We start from the raw sequence: 17,415 nt of genomic DNA on the forward strand, positions 1-17,415 counted from the left end.
TTCGGCGGGGATCCATCTGAAGATTTTTCAGAGCATGCGTAGGGTGTTGAAGCATGATGATGAGACGGCGTTGACTTGCTTGGTCATAGTGAGGAGGGGATCCAGGATGAATCAGAGGTTGCGTGCATGATCCGAGGGGGTTGGTGCGGTGCCCAGAGCTGTGGGCCACCAGGAGTCATCCCAGGCGGAAGGGGATTGTCAGATGATGAGGACCTCCGTCTTGTCCGAATTCAGTTTTAGGCGGCTGAGCTTCATCCATTCTGCGACGTCTTTCATTCCTTCCTGTAGGTTGATTTTGGCGGTGGTTGGGTCTTTGGTGGTTGGGTCTTTGGTGAGCGACCCTTGATCCTCGGGTAGGTCGCTTCCCTGCCGCTGCAGCTCTGCCTGCCCAGGCCCCTGCCACGCCTTTTGAAGTTTTTTTTCAGGTATTTCTCTTGGCTTCTTCCTCTGTTTTTCCATTTTCCTCTTTCTTTCTCCTTGCGCTTTCCCACTTTTCCCACCGCTGCCACCCGTGAAGCCCCGCCACCCCTGCTCCCATTCGCTGACCTCCCTCCCGCCTCCCAGCTGACCCCTCCTTCCCTCTTATGGCGGCCGCTGCGCGGCAGAGACAGCGACCCTTGACCCTCGGGTAGGCCGCTTCCCCGCCGCTGCAGCTCCGCCTGCCCAGGCCCCTGCCACGCCTTTTGAAGGTTTTTTTCAGGTATTTCTCTTGGCTTCTTCCTCTGTTTTTCCATTTTCCTTTTTCTTTCTCCTTTTGCTTTCCCGCTTTTCCCGTCGCTGCCACCCGTGCGGCCCCACCCCCCCGCTCCCATTCGCTGACCTCCCTCCCAGCTGACCCCTCCTCCCCCTTCCCTCTTATGGCGGCCGCGCCGCTGGCGCGCCAAAGGCAAGCCCGTCCCTGCCTAGACCGCGCCCAGCACCAGAACCCCTGCCCCCCACCGCACTCAAAACCCCCGACTGAGATACAACGCCCTCTCCCTCAACCCCAGACGAACAGCCACCTGCTACCAAGCCAGCCCTAAACAAACTCATGGACCCTTCACCTGTCAAGCCTGCAAGCACACATTCCACCGAACCTGCAGACCACCCACCGGCCCTCGCAACAACAACCACCTCAAGTGCATCCTCCTCAACACACGCTCCGTCCACAAGCACGCCATCGAACTATGGGACCTCCTGGACACAACGGCACCAGACGTCGCCTTCATCACAGAAACCTGGATGAACTCCTCCTCGGCTCCTGACATCGCCATAGCCATCCCCGACGGCTACAAGATCGCCCGGAAGGACCGCATCAAACAAACCGGAGGAGGAATCGCCATCATCTACAGGAACACCATCAACATTACGACCACCACCGAAGACACCCCCCTCGCCGCCGAACACGTACACTTCCAGATCCACACCGACCCCAGAACCACCCTCAGTGAGGAACACTCGTCTACAGACCCCCGGGCCCACGCGCCCAATTCAGCGAAACCATCACAGATATCATCAGCCCGCACGCCCTAGCCTCACCAGACTACATCCTCCTCGGGGACCTGAACTTCCACATGGAGAAAAACAACAACAACACTGCCACCCTGCTCGACAACCTTGCCAACCTCGGACTTAAGCAACTGGTGAACACCCCCACCCACACCGCTGGCCACACGCTTGACCCCATCTTCTACGCCAGCAACCACATCTCCTTCAGCCACTCCCCCGAAGTACCCTCAGGAAAGTACTCTCTTTTTGCCATGGCTACCCCCACTTTTTGCTTGCTGTCAGTATATTTTGACTATTCTCACTGGGATCCTGCTGACCAGGACCCCAGTAATTGTGCTCTCTCCCTCTAACTTTGGTTGCTTAGGACTTTGCACATCCCACAGTTGGCATACTTGTGCCCCATGTAATTCCCTAGTATATGGTACTTAGGTACCCAGAGCATTGGGGTACCCCATGGGTGGAAGCATGCATTATGCCATCCATGGGAGCCCATGCAAAATGTGTCTGCAGGCCTGCCATTGCAGCCTGTGTGGAAAGGTGCATGCACCCTTTAACTACAGGTCACCGTAAGTCATCCCTATGGTAGGCCCTCCTAGCCCAGAGGGCAGGGTGCAGGTCCCTATGTATGAGGGCACCCCTGCATGAGCAGAGGTGCCCCTACGAACTCCAGTTCCATTACACTGGACTTTGTAAGTGCGTGGAACCCATTTTACCTGTGTACTAACTACATAATGGTAACTCCGAACCTGGGTATGTTTGGTATCAATTAAGTTGGAATCATACCCCAGTACTGTTGCCAGTAATGGTTGTGTGATTCCATGCCCTCTGGGGGCTCCATAGAGGACCCTCAGCATTGCTCCTAGTAGTCTTCTGGGGTCTTCCGGGCAACTAGCGCTGCTGTCACCCCTCAGACAGGTTTCTGCCCTCCTGCTGCTTGACCAGCTCAAGACGAAGGCAGAACAAAGGATTTCCTATTTGGGGAGGTGAGTTAACACCTTTTCCCTTTGAAATAGGAGTTACATGGCTTGGGACGGGTAGCCTCCCCAATACACTGGTATGCTTTGATGGGCACATTCAGTGTCCTCCTTGCATAAACCGGTTTGCACCAGGTCAGGGACTCATGGTCCCTTCTCTGGCATGAAACTGGACAATGGAAAGGGCTAGTGACCACTCCCCTGTCCATCACCATTCCTGGGGTGATGCCCATAACTCCTCCGGGTGGCCACTTGATTCTGCCATCTTGAATGCAAGGTGGACAAACGCCCCTGGGGGCATCTGAGTGGCCAGGTCAAGCAGGTGACGTCACAGCCCCCTCCTGATAGGTGGCCACCCTGCTTCGTGACCAATCCCCCTTCCTGGGATATTTACGATCTCCCTCCAGGGTGGGTCTTTAGATTCGACATGCAAGATTCCAGCAGGACTCCTCTGCTTCGTTTACTTCATCTTCTGGCATCTGGGACTGCAACTGGATCCACCAGGAACCGACAATCAGCAACAACTCTACTCTGCAACATTGTTTCTCTGGCTTCTTCCAGCAACTACAACATTTACCCATCTGTGCATCCTCTGAGGGTGCACGAGAAGTAAGAAGGAATCTCCCTTGGAGTGAAGGAGTCACTCCCTTACATCCTCAGGCACTAACTGGAATGGCAACGGGCTGGTTGGATCTTCCCTCCTCTGGAGCTGTGTGGATCCTGCTTAACAGGTGGTGGTGGTCTGAAGTGGTCCCCTTGGTCCTCTCTACCAGCTCTCCAAATTGGGAAATCGTAAGCCCTACCTCTCCTTGCAGGACAGTACCCCTGTGCATGTGACTCTTGTTTGTTCCTCCTTTAAGGGATCTTCAGGCTCAGTGTAGCCTTGGCCCCCAGCACTTCTCCCTGCAACGCACTGCCTCCTGCCTGCTGCTCCTGCGACGTGGGACACTTCTTCAGGTGTGCTGACCTGGCGACTCCTGGCGACTCCTGTGCCTGCTGCCCGTGGGTCGCCTGTGGGGGCTGCCTCCTTTTCTTGTGACTGTCCCAGCAGCTGAGAGTTGCCCTGGACTCCCCTCCTTGGATTGAGTCCCCTGGACCTTGCTGGTCCTTTTCAGCCTTGCAAAACAGTCTTCTCCGACTCTTGCACTTGCCAAGGCTTGGTGGTGGTTTTCCAGCACCACTGACTGACTGCATCACGATCGCCGACGAGGGATATCACTTGCATCACTTCTAGAACTACTCTGCTGCTGAGCTGCACTGCTGACTTTCTTTGTCCACCGTCAACTTGGTCTTGGATCCACACAAGGGCGGGTAGTGGCTCCTGCCACAACCGGACATTCTAACTCGAACTGGACTTGGTCCCCTTCCTTTGCATGTACTTTTCTGTTAGGATCCACCTTTGGATTCTTCCAGTCTTGTCTGGGTCTTGCACAATCTTTTTCCAAAGTCCCCCTGTTGGTTTTGGGGAAAACCAGGTACTTACCTCTACTCTCCTGGTCGCTGGGGCCTATTGTGGTACTCACTTCTTGGGGTATTAGTTCCTCCAGCTCCCCTCTAATGATTACACTTCTTTGGGTGGGGGACTGCTTTTCACATTCCACTTTTTTAGAATGTGGTTTGGCCCTCACTATTTGCTATTGCTTTTACCAGTGACTATTGCTTTCTACGCTATTTACTGAGTGCTGATGTGTACATAGCAGTGTGTTTTCTCACCTCCAGTTGGGATATTGCATATACAGTATTTTAGTTTTTGGGTTACTATACTAAGGTACCTTTATTTTTGTAACACTGTGTGGTTCTTTCATGGGTGTAAGTGCTGTGTGATTAGTGGTATTGCATGAGCTTTGGATGTATCCTAGATAAGTCTTGGCTGCTCATCCACAGATACCGCTAGAGACCCCTGGCTTCCTAGACCCCCCCCCTACACTTCACTAATAGGGGATACCTGGACCCGGTATAAGGTGATAACACCATAGGTGCTCACCTCACACCAGGCCAGCTTCCTAAAAATCCCACAGCTTCTTTGTGATCATTTCTCCCACACAGAATCTTTAGATTCACTTGCTGCTTAGGAATGGTTCACTTGTCCACTGAGTAAGTGTCACTTTTGTTTTTTTCTCTGGCACTTTGTCTAAATTGAAATCTAGCAAACACTTTTGTTGCAAACATGCTACTGAATTCTGATTCATAGCTATCCCCGTATCTTTTTCCTTGGTGCCACTTTCCTATGAGACTTAAAGTGCAGTCAGAAGTGTCCATGAATTCTCATTTGATAAATCCATGTACATCAATAGCTGTGTTTTTTAGGCTTCACGCTATGATGAGCCACACCCAGAGCATTTTGAAACAATTGGTGCTGCTTAAGTTTTAAAAAAAAAAAAAAAAAAAACTGGTCTTTCTCGGAAAGAAGGTTGATTCTGAAATGTACTGGAAGTTACGAAACAGGAGACTGAGTTTTTTTCTAGTGTTCAAGTATTCTTTATTGAATTTTCAGAAAAAGGATAAACAAACACAAGGACAGGTTGATATAGCAAATAGGTGAGAATAAAATGTGCCTAACAATGCAGTCTATATTACCATCTTTTCACCGAACCTGCCACGCATATTGGAGCATGAAAAGGGAAATAGAAGAAGAAGAAAGAAAAAGGGGAAAGAGGATAAGACTGTGTTATAAGTACAGTACATCGATGAATGCACAGTAGAATAAGATACACAGAGAGAGCAAGTGAACTAAATGTATCATTAGAGGATACATGTCTTGAGGTTATCAATATAACACCCAAGAGGAGCGTATATTAAGACAAGAGCATTGGACTAAATTGTGTGGGGGGGTGGGGGGGTGGGGTGGAGGAGCATAAGTTCAAGATGGTATGAATGATAGGGTAACAGCATCTAGTGAGTCCTACATTGGCGTGATAGCCAACCGCCACAGAGTGATTCATAGTGGGGTATTATCCGCTCCTCTAAGAAAAGTAAACCATTCACACCACATACGGAAAAAGACAATACTAGAGTTAGAGAAAGAACTAATTTACAGGGGAGAGTCAACATTAAGTCTGGAAGAGATCAGTCTGACGCATTTTTTACTTGTGGGTCAAGTTGTCCTAGAAGTGTGTAGGATTTTTTTTGTTTTTTTAAATCTTTTTATTGAGAAGAGAAAAACAATTATTGCTCAGAAAACAGAATTTGCAGCGATCAGAACATTTCACATCAGTCATGTAGAAGGAGCAGACAACAAAGGATTCATTGGTATAATGCACATGGAGCATCTCCTTAATGTAATAGTGAGACTGGTTGACCAATTAGGTTTCGGACTGTGACATCTCCTTCCTCTCCACTCCTCTCGCCCCCCCTCACTTATTCCCAATGGTAGGCACACTAATTTCCCCCACACTTTGTCCCATTCCTTAGGGCATTCTCCACTTTGGGAGACCGCTCGCACTGCCCCTTGACACCAGTCTAGATCAATCTTTCACTCCTCCACTCGGGGAGGGAACCCCACTCCCCAGGAATGTCCTATATTACGCTTGGCCACAGTTGCTGCCGTTATCAGCCAGATCCTTTTATATCTAGGCCAGACCTCCTCTCCAAATATATTTGAGTAGCAGCATAGTATCCAGGGGAACTACCTGTCCAAGCACATCAGTCATAACCTGTAGCACCCCTTCCTAAAAGAGCTGTATCTCAGGGCATGACCACAAGACATGAAAGAAAGTACCTAGGTGCCCACATTTCATCAGACAAAGCGACAAGTACCCAAGGCCCATCTTGTGTAGGAGTACCGTGGAACAATATGCCCTATGGAGTATCCATAACTGGATCAACCTAAAGCTTGTCGGTATTGGTACCTCCCAGGGTCTTGGAATAGCCTCCACCCAATCATTGTCCTCCAGTACACCAACGTCCCTCTCCCAGGCTTCTTGCAGGGTGGTCAGCGGGTCAGGGGAATTGTTAATCAGTTTCCTTTGTCTTGGAGACACCCTCTCTCTCTCCAGCAGGGCCGAGAGGAGGTGGTCCTTCAGTGGGGCTGCCTCTGGCAGCTAGTCACCCTCCACCATGTGGTGATGCACAGTGTGCCCAAGTTCCAAATTCCTATAGTGCTCGGTATCCGCCATCTCGTATTCTTGGCTATGGGTCCCAAACAATGTAGCAGATGTTTTGGGTTGATACCCAGAGTCCTTTTAATAAATTGAAATATATTAGCCCTGTGACTTTGTAAAGTGGGGCAATAAGAGTGTGTGTGCAGGTCCCCTATAATAGACTGAATTATTTGAAGGTATTACTTTGTGTTCAATTACATTCTTTCTTTGAAAAGTGAGAATAGATTAAATAAATGATTGTCATTGAATTGGTTTTAATATTTACTGTAGAATATATAATAATTAAAATAAAATTTACACGTGTGCAATCCTGTGGTTACAAAGGGACTCCTGTAACAATTGATTTTGATTTATTTTTACTCAGTGGACCAGAATGACTTTTGCACAGATTAAAACCTATAAAAAGAGCAAAAAACCCAATAGTATTTGGTACACAGACATAGACATAGTTTTATTCCCACTTTGTTGCCTTGTCCAAAAGCTTCTTGAGAACTGTGGCTGTAGCCTTACATGTCAGGAGATGATGGCTGGATGTCCTGGAAAAAAAGCTATGTAGAGTAATTGTGTTCCATTGTTTTTCTCAATGAGGACTTTCGTCTGTTTCAGGAAAAAAGATGATCAAAGGGTTATTTTTTTTTCAGTGGTGGGAAGACCTCTCATAAGATCTTAGAAGCATGAAGCAATCTATACAAATAATTCTCCAAATGAGAAAAGTAAAGTTAAGGAATCATTAAAGAAAAGATGAAGTCTGTGGTGCAAGCTTGACCTTTAGAAACCTCCCTCATCTTCGAAGACCGATTTTGATCTATCAAAAGGCCAGATCCTGTGCATTGTTGATTGTCTGAAGAGTTTACCTGGTCGGTGCAATCATAGAATCCCTTGCACCTTAGTCTCCTCTGTAGCTTCATTCTCAGTGCAAATGGCACTCTGCTGCTTTCAAATGTAATATAATATACCCTACCTCTGGGAACACATGAATAAACAATAGCTCCCTGATGTCACCTGCTTCTATCCCCGACCAAGATGATCAAAGCCTTTATAGAAGACCTCACTGATGACTGTTAAACCTAATAGCACCGCTGACATTAGCCACAGCTTTGAGGGACCCACTAACATCTTTCATATGGACTATAAGAAAGACAGTACACTGGAGATTGAAGGTACTGACTGCAATTGTACTTGCAGGGTTCTTTATGATGAAGCTGTTCGCACAGGTGAAGTTTGAAATTCAGTATCTCTTTGCCATGACAAAGAAAGAACGTCTGAACCTAGGTGGTTAGCTTCATATTCACCTGGAATTCGTCTTAGATCAGCAAGAGCTTTCTTCCCTCCTAGAGATGAGTAGATTTTTAGTCTCATGATTTGAGAAAGCCTTATTAGGATACCCAGGAAGAACAAGATTTAGAGATGGTTGAAAGTGAAAACCTTTCTGGCACTCGAGGGTTTCCGTGTGCAGACGTCGCCAAAAAGAAACTGATTAAGAGATCGCTAAGTTAAGTATGATGATGGCTTAAGCTAGAGCTGCCTTTCACTGCACCCCTCCTCCGGAAAAGACAAGCTCTTGATTGTAGTGAGACTAACTGAAATAACCTTGAAGAACAACCATGGTTTGATATACTTGAGCCTTTTTATTTTTACAGAACATGCCCCTCAGCAGTCAGGACATCTGTAGAAAATTTGCAAGCAATGAAAAGATATCCATAATGCCAAGGCTATGGGATGTTGAAAAATCAAATCTTACCTTTAATTTTGAAGACTGTAGATTAAGATATTACCAGAAAGCTATTCATAGTCCCTTCACAGCTGCTTCCAGTCCACCTTAAATAACAATTAAAAATAGGGAGGAAAGCAACATTTGTGTCCAGAATGAAAGAAAGAATGTGATCGGGGGTCTAGAACAAGTCCTGCAAATAGACATACCTTCTCTACAAATACTATCTCTGACTACCTCTTTGACCCCAGTGGGTGTCCACAAAATAGGGAAGTTTTCCAACTGAGAAGTGAGGCTTACTGTGTTTTTTGCTCGGGGGCAAACAATTTAATTTCAAAAAAACCTTCTCCAGTATCTCTAAAACAATAAAAAAAGAACAGGCTTCTCCTGTCTCTAAATAAGTAACTTTCCTGTGCACAGGTCAACCTACTAAATCGGCCTCTTTTACTTAGTTGAATCAATATATGTATACCAAAAATTAAAAGTGTGCATTTGAGATGGAAATGTATGTATTTTCAGAACTCATAAGCTAATGTTTGGAGAAAATGCTTGAATTTCTCAAATGTATTTAAAGCTGATAATCCAATGATAAAATCAATCAGTATTGGGGAAACATATTATAAATAGTATTACGTCGGAGCCTGGGGCTTTGAAGCTATATCTGTATTACCCATGTAGAGTCCATCTCCATTGCAAAGTCTTTTTACATTACTGCTACCAACTGTGCATGATAAACTGACATAATCACTGCTTGTAATCTTCCATATTGTTGGGAGTAGTGTAATCCTTTCTGATATGGTCACTAGCACAAGACTAATAATAGTATCTCAGGATAGTTTTCATTGAGTATAAGTAGCTCATGTTACAGAAAAGGTTGGAGACTCCTCATCTAGATTCATGCTTAAGGTCGTTTTGATAGAAAACATCAAACATCTGGCAAAATATGCTGTAGAAATAGTTTCCAAGGACAAACTAAACACTTGGTAATGCTCCTGTTTCTTTCTTGCTTAAAGGTAAACAGTGTGTGTGTGTGTCTCCCAAAAACCTTGGCAGCACATCTATGAAGAAATAAATGTTTTAGATGGTTACACTACGCCACTTAATTACATTTTTTTTTAGTTCATGGAGACTGCATTTGTTCCTTGGACATTGAGGGTGCATGTCCAAACCTCTCAATTTATCGCATTCGCATAAGGTACTTCAGCTTCAGTGTTGGACAAAAATAATTCAGAGCTCTCCCCTTCATTCTCAAGTTGCGCCAAAGAACATTTACCAAATATATGGACTCATAGGTGGCCTTCTTAAGGGAGAAAAGCGTTACTTTGCTTGCTAAAGGCCCCATCAAAACTAGAATCCGAAGGGGCTCAGGAAAAGCTTATTCAGCTGCTTAATGCTCTGGGACTGACTCTGGACAGAGAAATATCTATGTCCAATGACGTATCCACTTTTGACATGCAGGGCAGAAGTCAAACCACCCAAATTCAGGATTGGTCATATCATTACAATGGTGAAAAGTTTTTCTTTCTTTTTAACAGGACCCTGATTTAAAAGTGCACATCTCCTGTTGGAGTAATGTTTTCTTTCAGTCCTCTTATACTTATGTGTTACTTGTAATAGTGTATCCAAGTTAAAGAAAAAAAAAAAAAGAAAGAAAAGCAAGCAAAGCCTGGACTTTTGTTGGAAAGGATTGATGCTTCGAGGATTTCATCCAAGTAACTTCCTTTGCACAAGCACTTCTTTGATGGAATAATATAGCCTTATACTTTACTGCTTCGGGATGCAGGAGAAAATTATTACCTTCATGTTAGAGATAATTTGCAACACATTATTTGCCACATTCCAAGAGTTGACTTAGCAAGCCAAGCAAGGTTTGATCAATAAGCACTGTGGCATCCGTTTAAAATAAGTGAGAAGTAGATTCCTGCCCTAACTTGGAGGAAAAGAATGGACAGATTTTATAGCAATGGTTCCAGAATGCATACCTGACGCTAACTTGTTTGGCATCATTATCTTTCTGGTCAATGCTCCATTACTACAGAGGTCAATCCTAGTCCAGGAGCTTTCATGCAGTTGTACTACTAGCTTCAGTAGACCTGTGAGAGCCCCCCATGTTGCCATTTTCTCCATAGAATGTGGCGATTAATTGTATAGAAGTCAGTAGTGAGATCTCTAATTGACTGCTTTTTTTCTGCAGAGCGCAATTTTTTCTCCAGAACATTTAGTACCAAGCCTGCATCAACTGTAGACTGGCCGTCTTTAAGCCTAACTGAATCTTTGGGAGAAAGTTCACCTTTCTTATTCAAGCGTCCAAATGTTTTTAGCAGATAATTTGCAAACATCTTTTATTTAGTCATACCTATTATACCCTTAGCGTTGTGTATACGAATATGTCCTCAAAACATTGGGTGGTTGGTGGACGTTCCACACAAGATTTGGTCAAGCATGTTGTAGCCTGGCCTAATTAAATGAGTAGTAGTACCTCAGCATAATGCACGCAGAAACGGTGGAGTGACTTGGGTGCTACTTAGCAGATGTCCTAAATGGTCGTATGCCCCTGAACCAGTGGGTTGTTTTAGTCTAGCAGTGCATGACCATGAGTACCTTCAGAAGTCCAAGTAATCTTAAGCAACTGATTTTTTTAAAATGCATGTGTCAGTTCAGAAAACTACAGCATCATATACTGCCTCCTTACACTATTTCTGGCTACGGCAGCTGAGCAGGATTCGTAGGTATGTAGGTTGTCTTACTCCATGCAGGGAGTCCAGCAGAGGTTCAGTAGGGCCGGACAGACAGTACATTTTCAGGAGAATCCCACTACAAAAGATTTCAGTTTAGATTAATTGTATGTAAATTATCCTTCTTTTGATATTCTGAAAATTTTGCAGAGAGCCATATTTCTAGACCAACGTTGGGCATCCCTTGGACGAGAAATATAATGTGCTTGATCCGACTTTAAGTCCATATTTTACGGAAATCTGAAATCCTCAGAAAAATGAATAATGTAGCTTTCAGATTTGCAGTTTCTCTGTAATTAACAACCACTACAGCATAGCATACCACTTTGAGGTAATTTTTTATTTTTATTTTTGCAGGCTTATATTAAAATTTACCAAGGAGAAGATTTGCCTCACCCTAAATCAATGCTCCAGGTAAGCTAGGTTTATCATATACTTACGTAATAGCTTAGATACGATATGTAGACTTCAGAATGTGTTTGAGGATATGAAATGATAAACAGTTGCATAATGTTGCGAAATGTACTTGCATGTATCTCACGTGAAAGCATACCTTGCGTTCAAGAGGCAATGGAGGTATCATCAACAGACTGGTTCGAAGAGATGGTATCTTGTGGCTGTGATTTCCGTTTCCACAAGGCATTTCATTTTCCTCTCTGCTGGAGAAACGCATGTAACATTTTGCTCGACTGAAATCTAGCAAACTGCTTTTCCCTGCACATGGGTCACCACGTTTGCGAAGACAGACCACGTGTCTCAATGACATTGATTCCCACTTGGATTGTTTTTTCTGAAGCTTTCTTCCTGTTGAGTATTTGCATATGTGACTTGAGACTGAGTCTCTGCAGCAGTGACGTGTAGAGACATTTGATTTGTGAGATTGTGAATCCCAGTGTGTAAGTAAAGGCTCCCCTGATTTCTTTTTAAGTGAGATCTGCCTGTAGGCCTCCTCTCACGAGTGTCCTACACTAAGGCTCTGAGTATACCAATACTCTTTTGTTTCCTATAAATGATTTGTAGCTTTTTAGTAAGCAATTAGACACTCTGCTCTTAATTTGCTGCTGTTTTTCTCTGTACAGGCCACAGCAGAAGCCAATAATCTTGCTGCAGTGGCTGCTGCCAGAGACCTGTACTATAACGGAATGGAACAGGTGGGTTCAGAGATTGTATATGGTTATTTTCTCAATAATAATAATAATGATGTACAGCAACACTTAATTAAATATTACATTTGAAATGTTTTAAGGGCTATTGTGAATTATTGGCTACCGGACCAATATTGCCGGTGTTTTCAGACTATTAATCGCATGTCGAGCACACTGTGACTTCAGACTATTCCCCACTGAGTGACATAGAGGGGTTTAAAGTATAATTGTTGTCCGCACTGAACCTCAAGTAATGTTTAGAAAATGTTATGCACAGTCTTTTCTGATTTTTGGCTTATCATCCATACCCATTCTCATCTATCCTAAATCATCTCTTGTGGTACAGTTGATCACTCCACCAGACTCAACAGTTGTGTGTAACACTGCTGTCTGATGGTTCTCCTTCTAGCTTTCTAATCCTTCTGTGTGTCGGAGTACGCGACACAGTCTTTGCCTCACCCCTTTCCTGCAGGTGTCTCACAAGACGTAGTCATAAACTTCTACTATTCTTGTTGTACGGGTCCAGCTGAGTGAACACTATCTGCTGTTTGTGAGGTTTTCTATACTCCTTGCCAATTACACCCTGAGCCTACAGTCTGTCCCTTCTGGTACACTTCAGCATCGTTTAATTTAAGTCAATTTTTATTACAGAAAATGTATGTTATAAAGTCTTGCTTTACAAAGATGTCTCGCTCACTGTGGAAGTTCAAGTGTGAAAATTGATTAAAAGTATTTTCGATTACATGCCTCGCTAAGTTACATTTAACAGCAAAAAACGCCCAACTCCCAACTTCCTAGGAGTGTATCTATGAAGCATCTCCTCTTTAACAGTGTATTGCATGAGCTTGCAGAGATCTGAGCAGAAAAGCAAACCGGTATGAAGGGCTGTGTGTAATCACTGAGGCGCTCAAGGTAGAGTGTAATGGGGATTACTTGCAAGAAATGGAGGCATTACCTTCTCATTTCCTTCCTTGTACCATTTCTTGCTTGGCAATATCATAATTATGTTTTACTTCAATGGAATGTAACAAAAATAAAATACTGTATCGTTTATACGTGAGACAAGAACACCCTTTTTCAAAACACTCCTTGTCAGATCTGCAGTACTGAGCAAAGGGCTTTGGATTGAGTATAAATACAGTACCTGTCCTGTCCCTTTTCCAAACCTTTAATGGGTAACAAAAGTGGAAATAGTTGCCTCTCTGCCTGCTTTCGGAAGTGTCTCTCTCCCATCAACCCAAGAGACAGACGTTCCTTTATTGAGCTTTCTTGCATCTGACCAGGAACTCAACAGGTATGGTAGAGACCAAAGAGATAAGTCTCAATCATCGGTCCTCCTTAGCTATGGGGAAATTCAAGATATTCATCCCTACTCAAACAACAACAAACTGTCATATTTGTGTAGAGTAGTGGTGTGGGTAGCGAAGCAGTCTCCCCATTTGACAGTTATAGTGGGATTAGGGGATAAAATGAATAGACATTTTTTTACTCTAACACTATCTTGGTAATGAATCGTGGACCTGTTCTGAGAATCAACCAATTGCAAAATGAATGCTGGGCAATGCTGTCTGGGAAAGACAGAGAAAGCTGTGTATCTGTCAATGTTTTAACTAGGAAAATACCACTACATTGCCACCTAGAGGAGACTCAAACAGCATCCTGAAATGCTGCCAGAAGTAGATAAGAATGCAATGTGGTTAAGATATTGTTTCTAACCAATTGAGACTGTAAGAAGCTCTGCAGCAGTCTCCAAACAAGGACCTGCATAGAAGCAAAGCTTCCTGGTACCCGAAACCCTCTTATGGATGACCACAGCACTCTGAGTGGCAGCCGGCAACTCCATAACAAATATTCCATGAATAAGATGCAACAGCACTGACAGCTTCGAGAGCAGACAGTCCTAGAGTGGCACAATGTATCTGGAAGGAGAGCCAGGCCTGGTCGATGGACGTATTGTAGATGACCTTTTGGATAACAAAGACTTAGTCAAGGCATGCCACGCCCAGGTCAAGCCAAAGGCTGCTCCTTGCGACAGGTTTAGATATAGACAACTTGAAGCCTGCTAGGCTGTGATTCACTCGAATAACCATTTTGGCCTCAATACCTGTTTATTTGGTAGAGAAACCACCCCATTCCTGTCAGAAATGGAACAGTCCCCAACCTTTTAATTTATTAATCTTTATGAATGGGATTGAATAGACAAACTTCCAGCCCTCGAGGCCTGCTCAACTGGCAACTAATTCAACAAGTTTTGGCAAAGCCGGTGGGTTTCGCCTATTGGCTTGCCAATACTTTATTTTGCCAATACAGTTCAGCATTGGCAAAAAATATAGTTAATGCTGATGCCGAACCAAAATCAACTTTAAAAAAAGCACATTGATGCATGAGTATGCATGCGCCATCCCTGCTACTCAGGTGCGCATCAAGGTGGCCCTAGTATTGCCATGCACGCATTTCATGGTAAAACAAAACCAACAAGCCCTAGGAGGTATTTTCTGCCAGCTGTGAGTAGCATTCCCAAAGGTAGCACTGTAAACCATGAAAACTCTGGACATTAAAGATACTGCTTACGTACGCAACAATGAAAAGTGTGACCAATGCTAGCCCTGTAAGTCCTGGGCAATATCTATGCTGCTGCTACGGCCAGCTATAAACAATGTGCCCAATGCTAAAATGAACACCTTGAAAAGTACTTGTACTGCTAACGTAGTTACCAGTGCACGGTGTCTAATGTTAGCAATGTAGGCAGATCCTGAGCAATCTATGCAATCCTGATATTCACGCAAAGCACCCAGTGCTCTGAGCAATATATGTACTGCTGATGTTGCCACAGGGAATGAGCAATGTGTACAGTGCTAACACTGGAGCTACTAACACTGACAACAAAAAGTGGTGTCACTGATGCCAACACTGCAGGCCCTGAGCAGCATCTACGCTGTCAGCAGTGTGCCCAATTCTAACACTGTTCGCCCTGAGCAGTAAGTGCACTACGAACACTGCTCCCAGTAACTGGTTTGTCCAGTGCTAACATTGTAGACCCTGAGCAGTAAATGCACTGCGAACACTGCCAGCAAAGTTCCCCATGCCAAGACTATACGCCCTGAGCAGCTTTTGCACTGCGATGTGCTTGATGCTAACACTGTAGGCCTGGTGAATTATGTGCCTTGCCAACACTGTCACCAATAATAATTGTTGTGGCCAGTGGAAAAAACTGCACGCCCTGGGCAGTATAGCCAGTGCTGCCTCTACCAAGAAAGGGTAATGTTCATTGCTCACACCGAGCCGTACACCTACTTCTTACAGTACCAGGCAGAGGGCTGTTTTCCCCTGCTGAACTGCCGGACATGAGGGAAGACTGACATTTGAAGATTGTATGCCTCACTGCTAGGAAGTACTGGGGACACAGAACAAAAGTAATTCACAGTGTTCATCAAGTCTGCAGCCGAACCAATAATCTGACAGTGGCTTGTGCAGGGATTTGAGTGAGGGAAGTGTGCTACCTGCAGAGACTGCCAATGCTGCTGCAAAGTCGTAGCATTCTCCTTTGCGACCTATTGGCTCTGTAGTTCATGCAGGACAGCATCAACTAAATAATAAAAAGGAGTTGCATGCATGCATTCATGTGACTGAGCAGGTCACTTAATCTCCCCCTGCGAAAAAAAAATATATAAATAATCATTAACCTGGTTACTGGTGCTCATTTATAGCCCGCCAATACATTCAATTAGAGTTTGTGCTGTAAAAATGTTTTAAAAAAAGGATGGCACGACTGAAGGGCCTTCCGCTGCTGCTGTGATTGCGGCAGGATAAGAACAAAGAAAAAAAGAACAAATAGTAGCTCAGCCGTAGCACCAGCAACGTAAGAACCCTAGTCCATATGAATCAGTCAGTGCTTAGTCCCTGCTCCATTGAAAGAGAGGGAAGTGATGCCTGGCTTATGCTGCCCGATTAGAAGGCAGCAAATGAGTGACGCTTAAGTCCACAAATGGTAAGCAAGGAGCAGGCTCCAAGCTCAATACTCAACACAAATGTCTTACAAGCGAGAGTGCATCCGGTGGTGCACATGAAGTGATACAGTGAGGCCTAAAAAACTGTGCTGGACAGGTCTGTTTTCAGAGTCCCGAGCCTCCTCCAATTTTCTATAAAGATCTTCTTCGAAAGGAATGGTAAACAGATTGCCCTCAACATAGAAATGCTCATTTCATTTGAAACAGTAAATCTCCCACTTTTATAAATGCCACCCTAATATTCTCGCCCATAAAGATTTTCCTTGCAACATTTTTTATTTTTTTCCTTTCCATTTCATTGCACAATTATTTCATTTCAAATCTGCACAACCACCCTCTATAGTGTGGCTTTAAATCAGGCGTTCTGTTTTATCCAGGGCACCTCATGTGGCTTTTGGGGTGTTAAGTGGCAGAAAAACAAAGACAAGGGGAGAAAGCAGGGATGAAAACCATGAGTGAGATGTAGGGACAGGGACAGTATATCGGAGGGTGAAAGAAGAATCAGTTGAAATACAGAGTGGACGTCCGTGCTATTCGAATGCCCTGACATTAAGAAGCTGGTTGCTTTAAAAAAAAAAAAAAGTTGGGTCGTGGCACTATTTCTTTTACAAATGAAGCACTATCCCACATCCTCCAGCTGTTTCTGTAGTACTCTTTGCTCATACAGGTGGCCAAACCTGCACGTTATTTATGTTTAAAGAGTGTATTGCAGTATTTCTAGTGTTTCTGAAATTTGTGATCAACAATGTAGAAGTCAATGTCTGTTAACAAATATCGACTCTAAAGTACCTTTTAAGTCTAGTCAGTAGCTGTTTATTTCAGTGCCAAAGCAACCTACATTGATAACGGTGGCGTATATGCTTAGTCATTTTGCTTGTTGGCATTACATTATGAACATGGATTTATTTACTTCACTGGCATATTGCTGGAGAAGGCTTATTGCATTTTCTTTTTCCATAGTTTTACCACTAGTGCCTTTGTGAAACAGCTAGTTGTGGTGTTCGCTAATCTCGTTTATTTGTGTGGTAGAAGAAATTATTTTGGTGCAGGGATCTCTTTATTTCTTTCCTCTGCTGTTTAGGTCTGGTTTACAGACCGATTTGGCTGTTGTGCTAGTCGGAAGCAAACCAAAGAAACGGTCTAAAAAAAACAACACACGAGGGCTTAAGGCCAGCTCTCTAACTCCATTGGGTCGTCCACCTTTAATTGCTATTTTGTTTCTGCTTGTCACAGCACATAGTATGTGGCAGCCCAC

The 17,415-nt window shown here is 44.3% G+C and overlaps 1 protein-coding gene across 4 annotated transcripts in view; it reads left to right on the forward strand.

The window, feature by feature from the left end:
• ATL3 (atlastin GTPase 3) overlaps positions 1–17,415 on the forward strand; it is a 259,411-nt gene that overhangs the window by 222,004 nt on the left and 19,992 nt on the right. For all 4 annotated transcript variants that reach the window (XM_069208040.1, XM_069208037.1, XM_069208038.1 and 1 more), the window contains 2 exons: positions 11,366–11,422; positions 12,088–12,159. In XM_069208040.1, the coding sequence (XP_069064141.1) occupies positions 11,366–11,422; positions 12,088–12,159 (129 nt within the window). The remainder of the gene's footprint in view (positions 1–11,365; positions 11,423–12,087; positions 12,160–17,415) is intronic.

The sequence above is a fragment of the Pleurodeles waltl genome, chromosome 9 (assembly GCF_031143425.1).
Source record: "Pleurodeles waltl isolate 20211129_DDA chromosome 9, aPleWal1.hap1.20221129, whole genome shotgun sequence".
NCBI classification, from domain to species: domain Eukaryota; kingdom Metazoa; phylum Chordata; class Amphibia; order Caudata; family Salamandridae; genus Pleurodeles; species Pleurodeles waltl.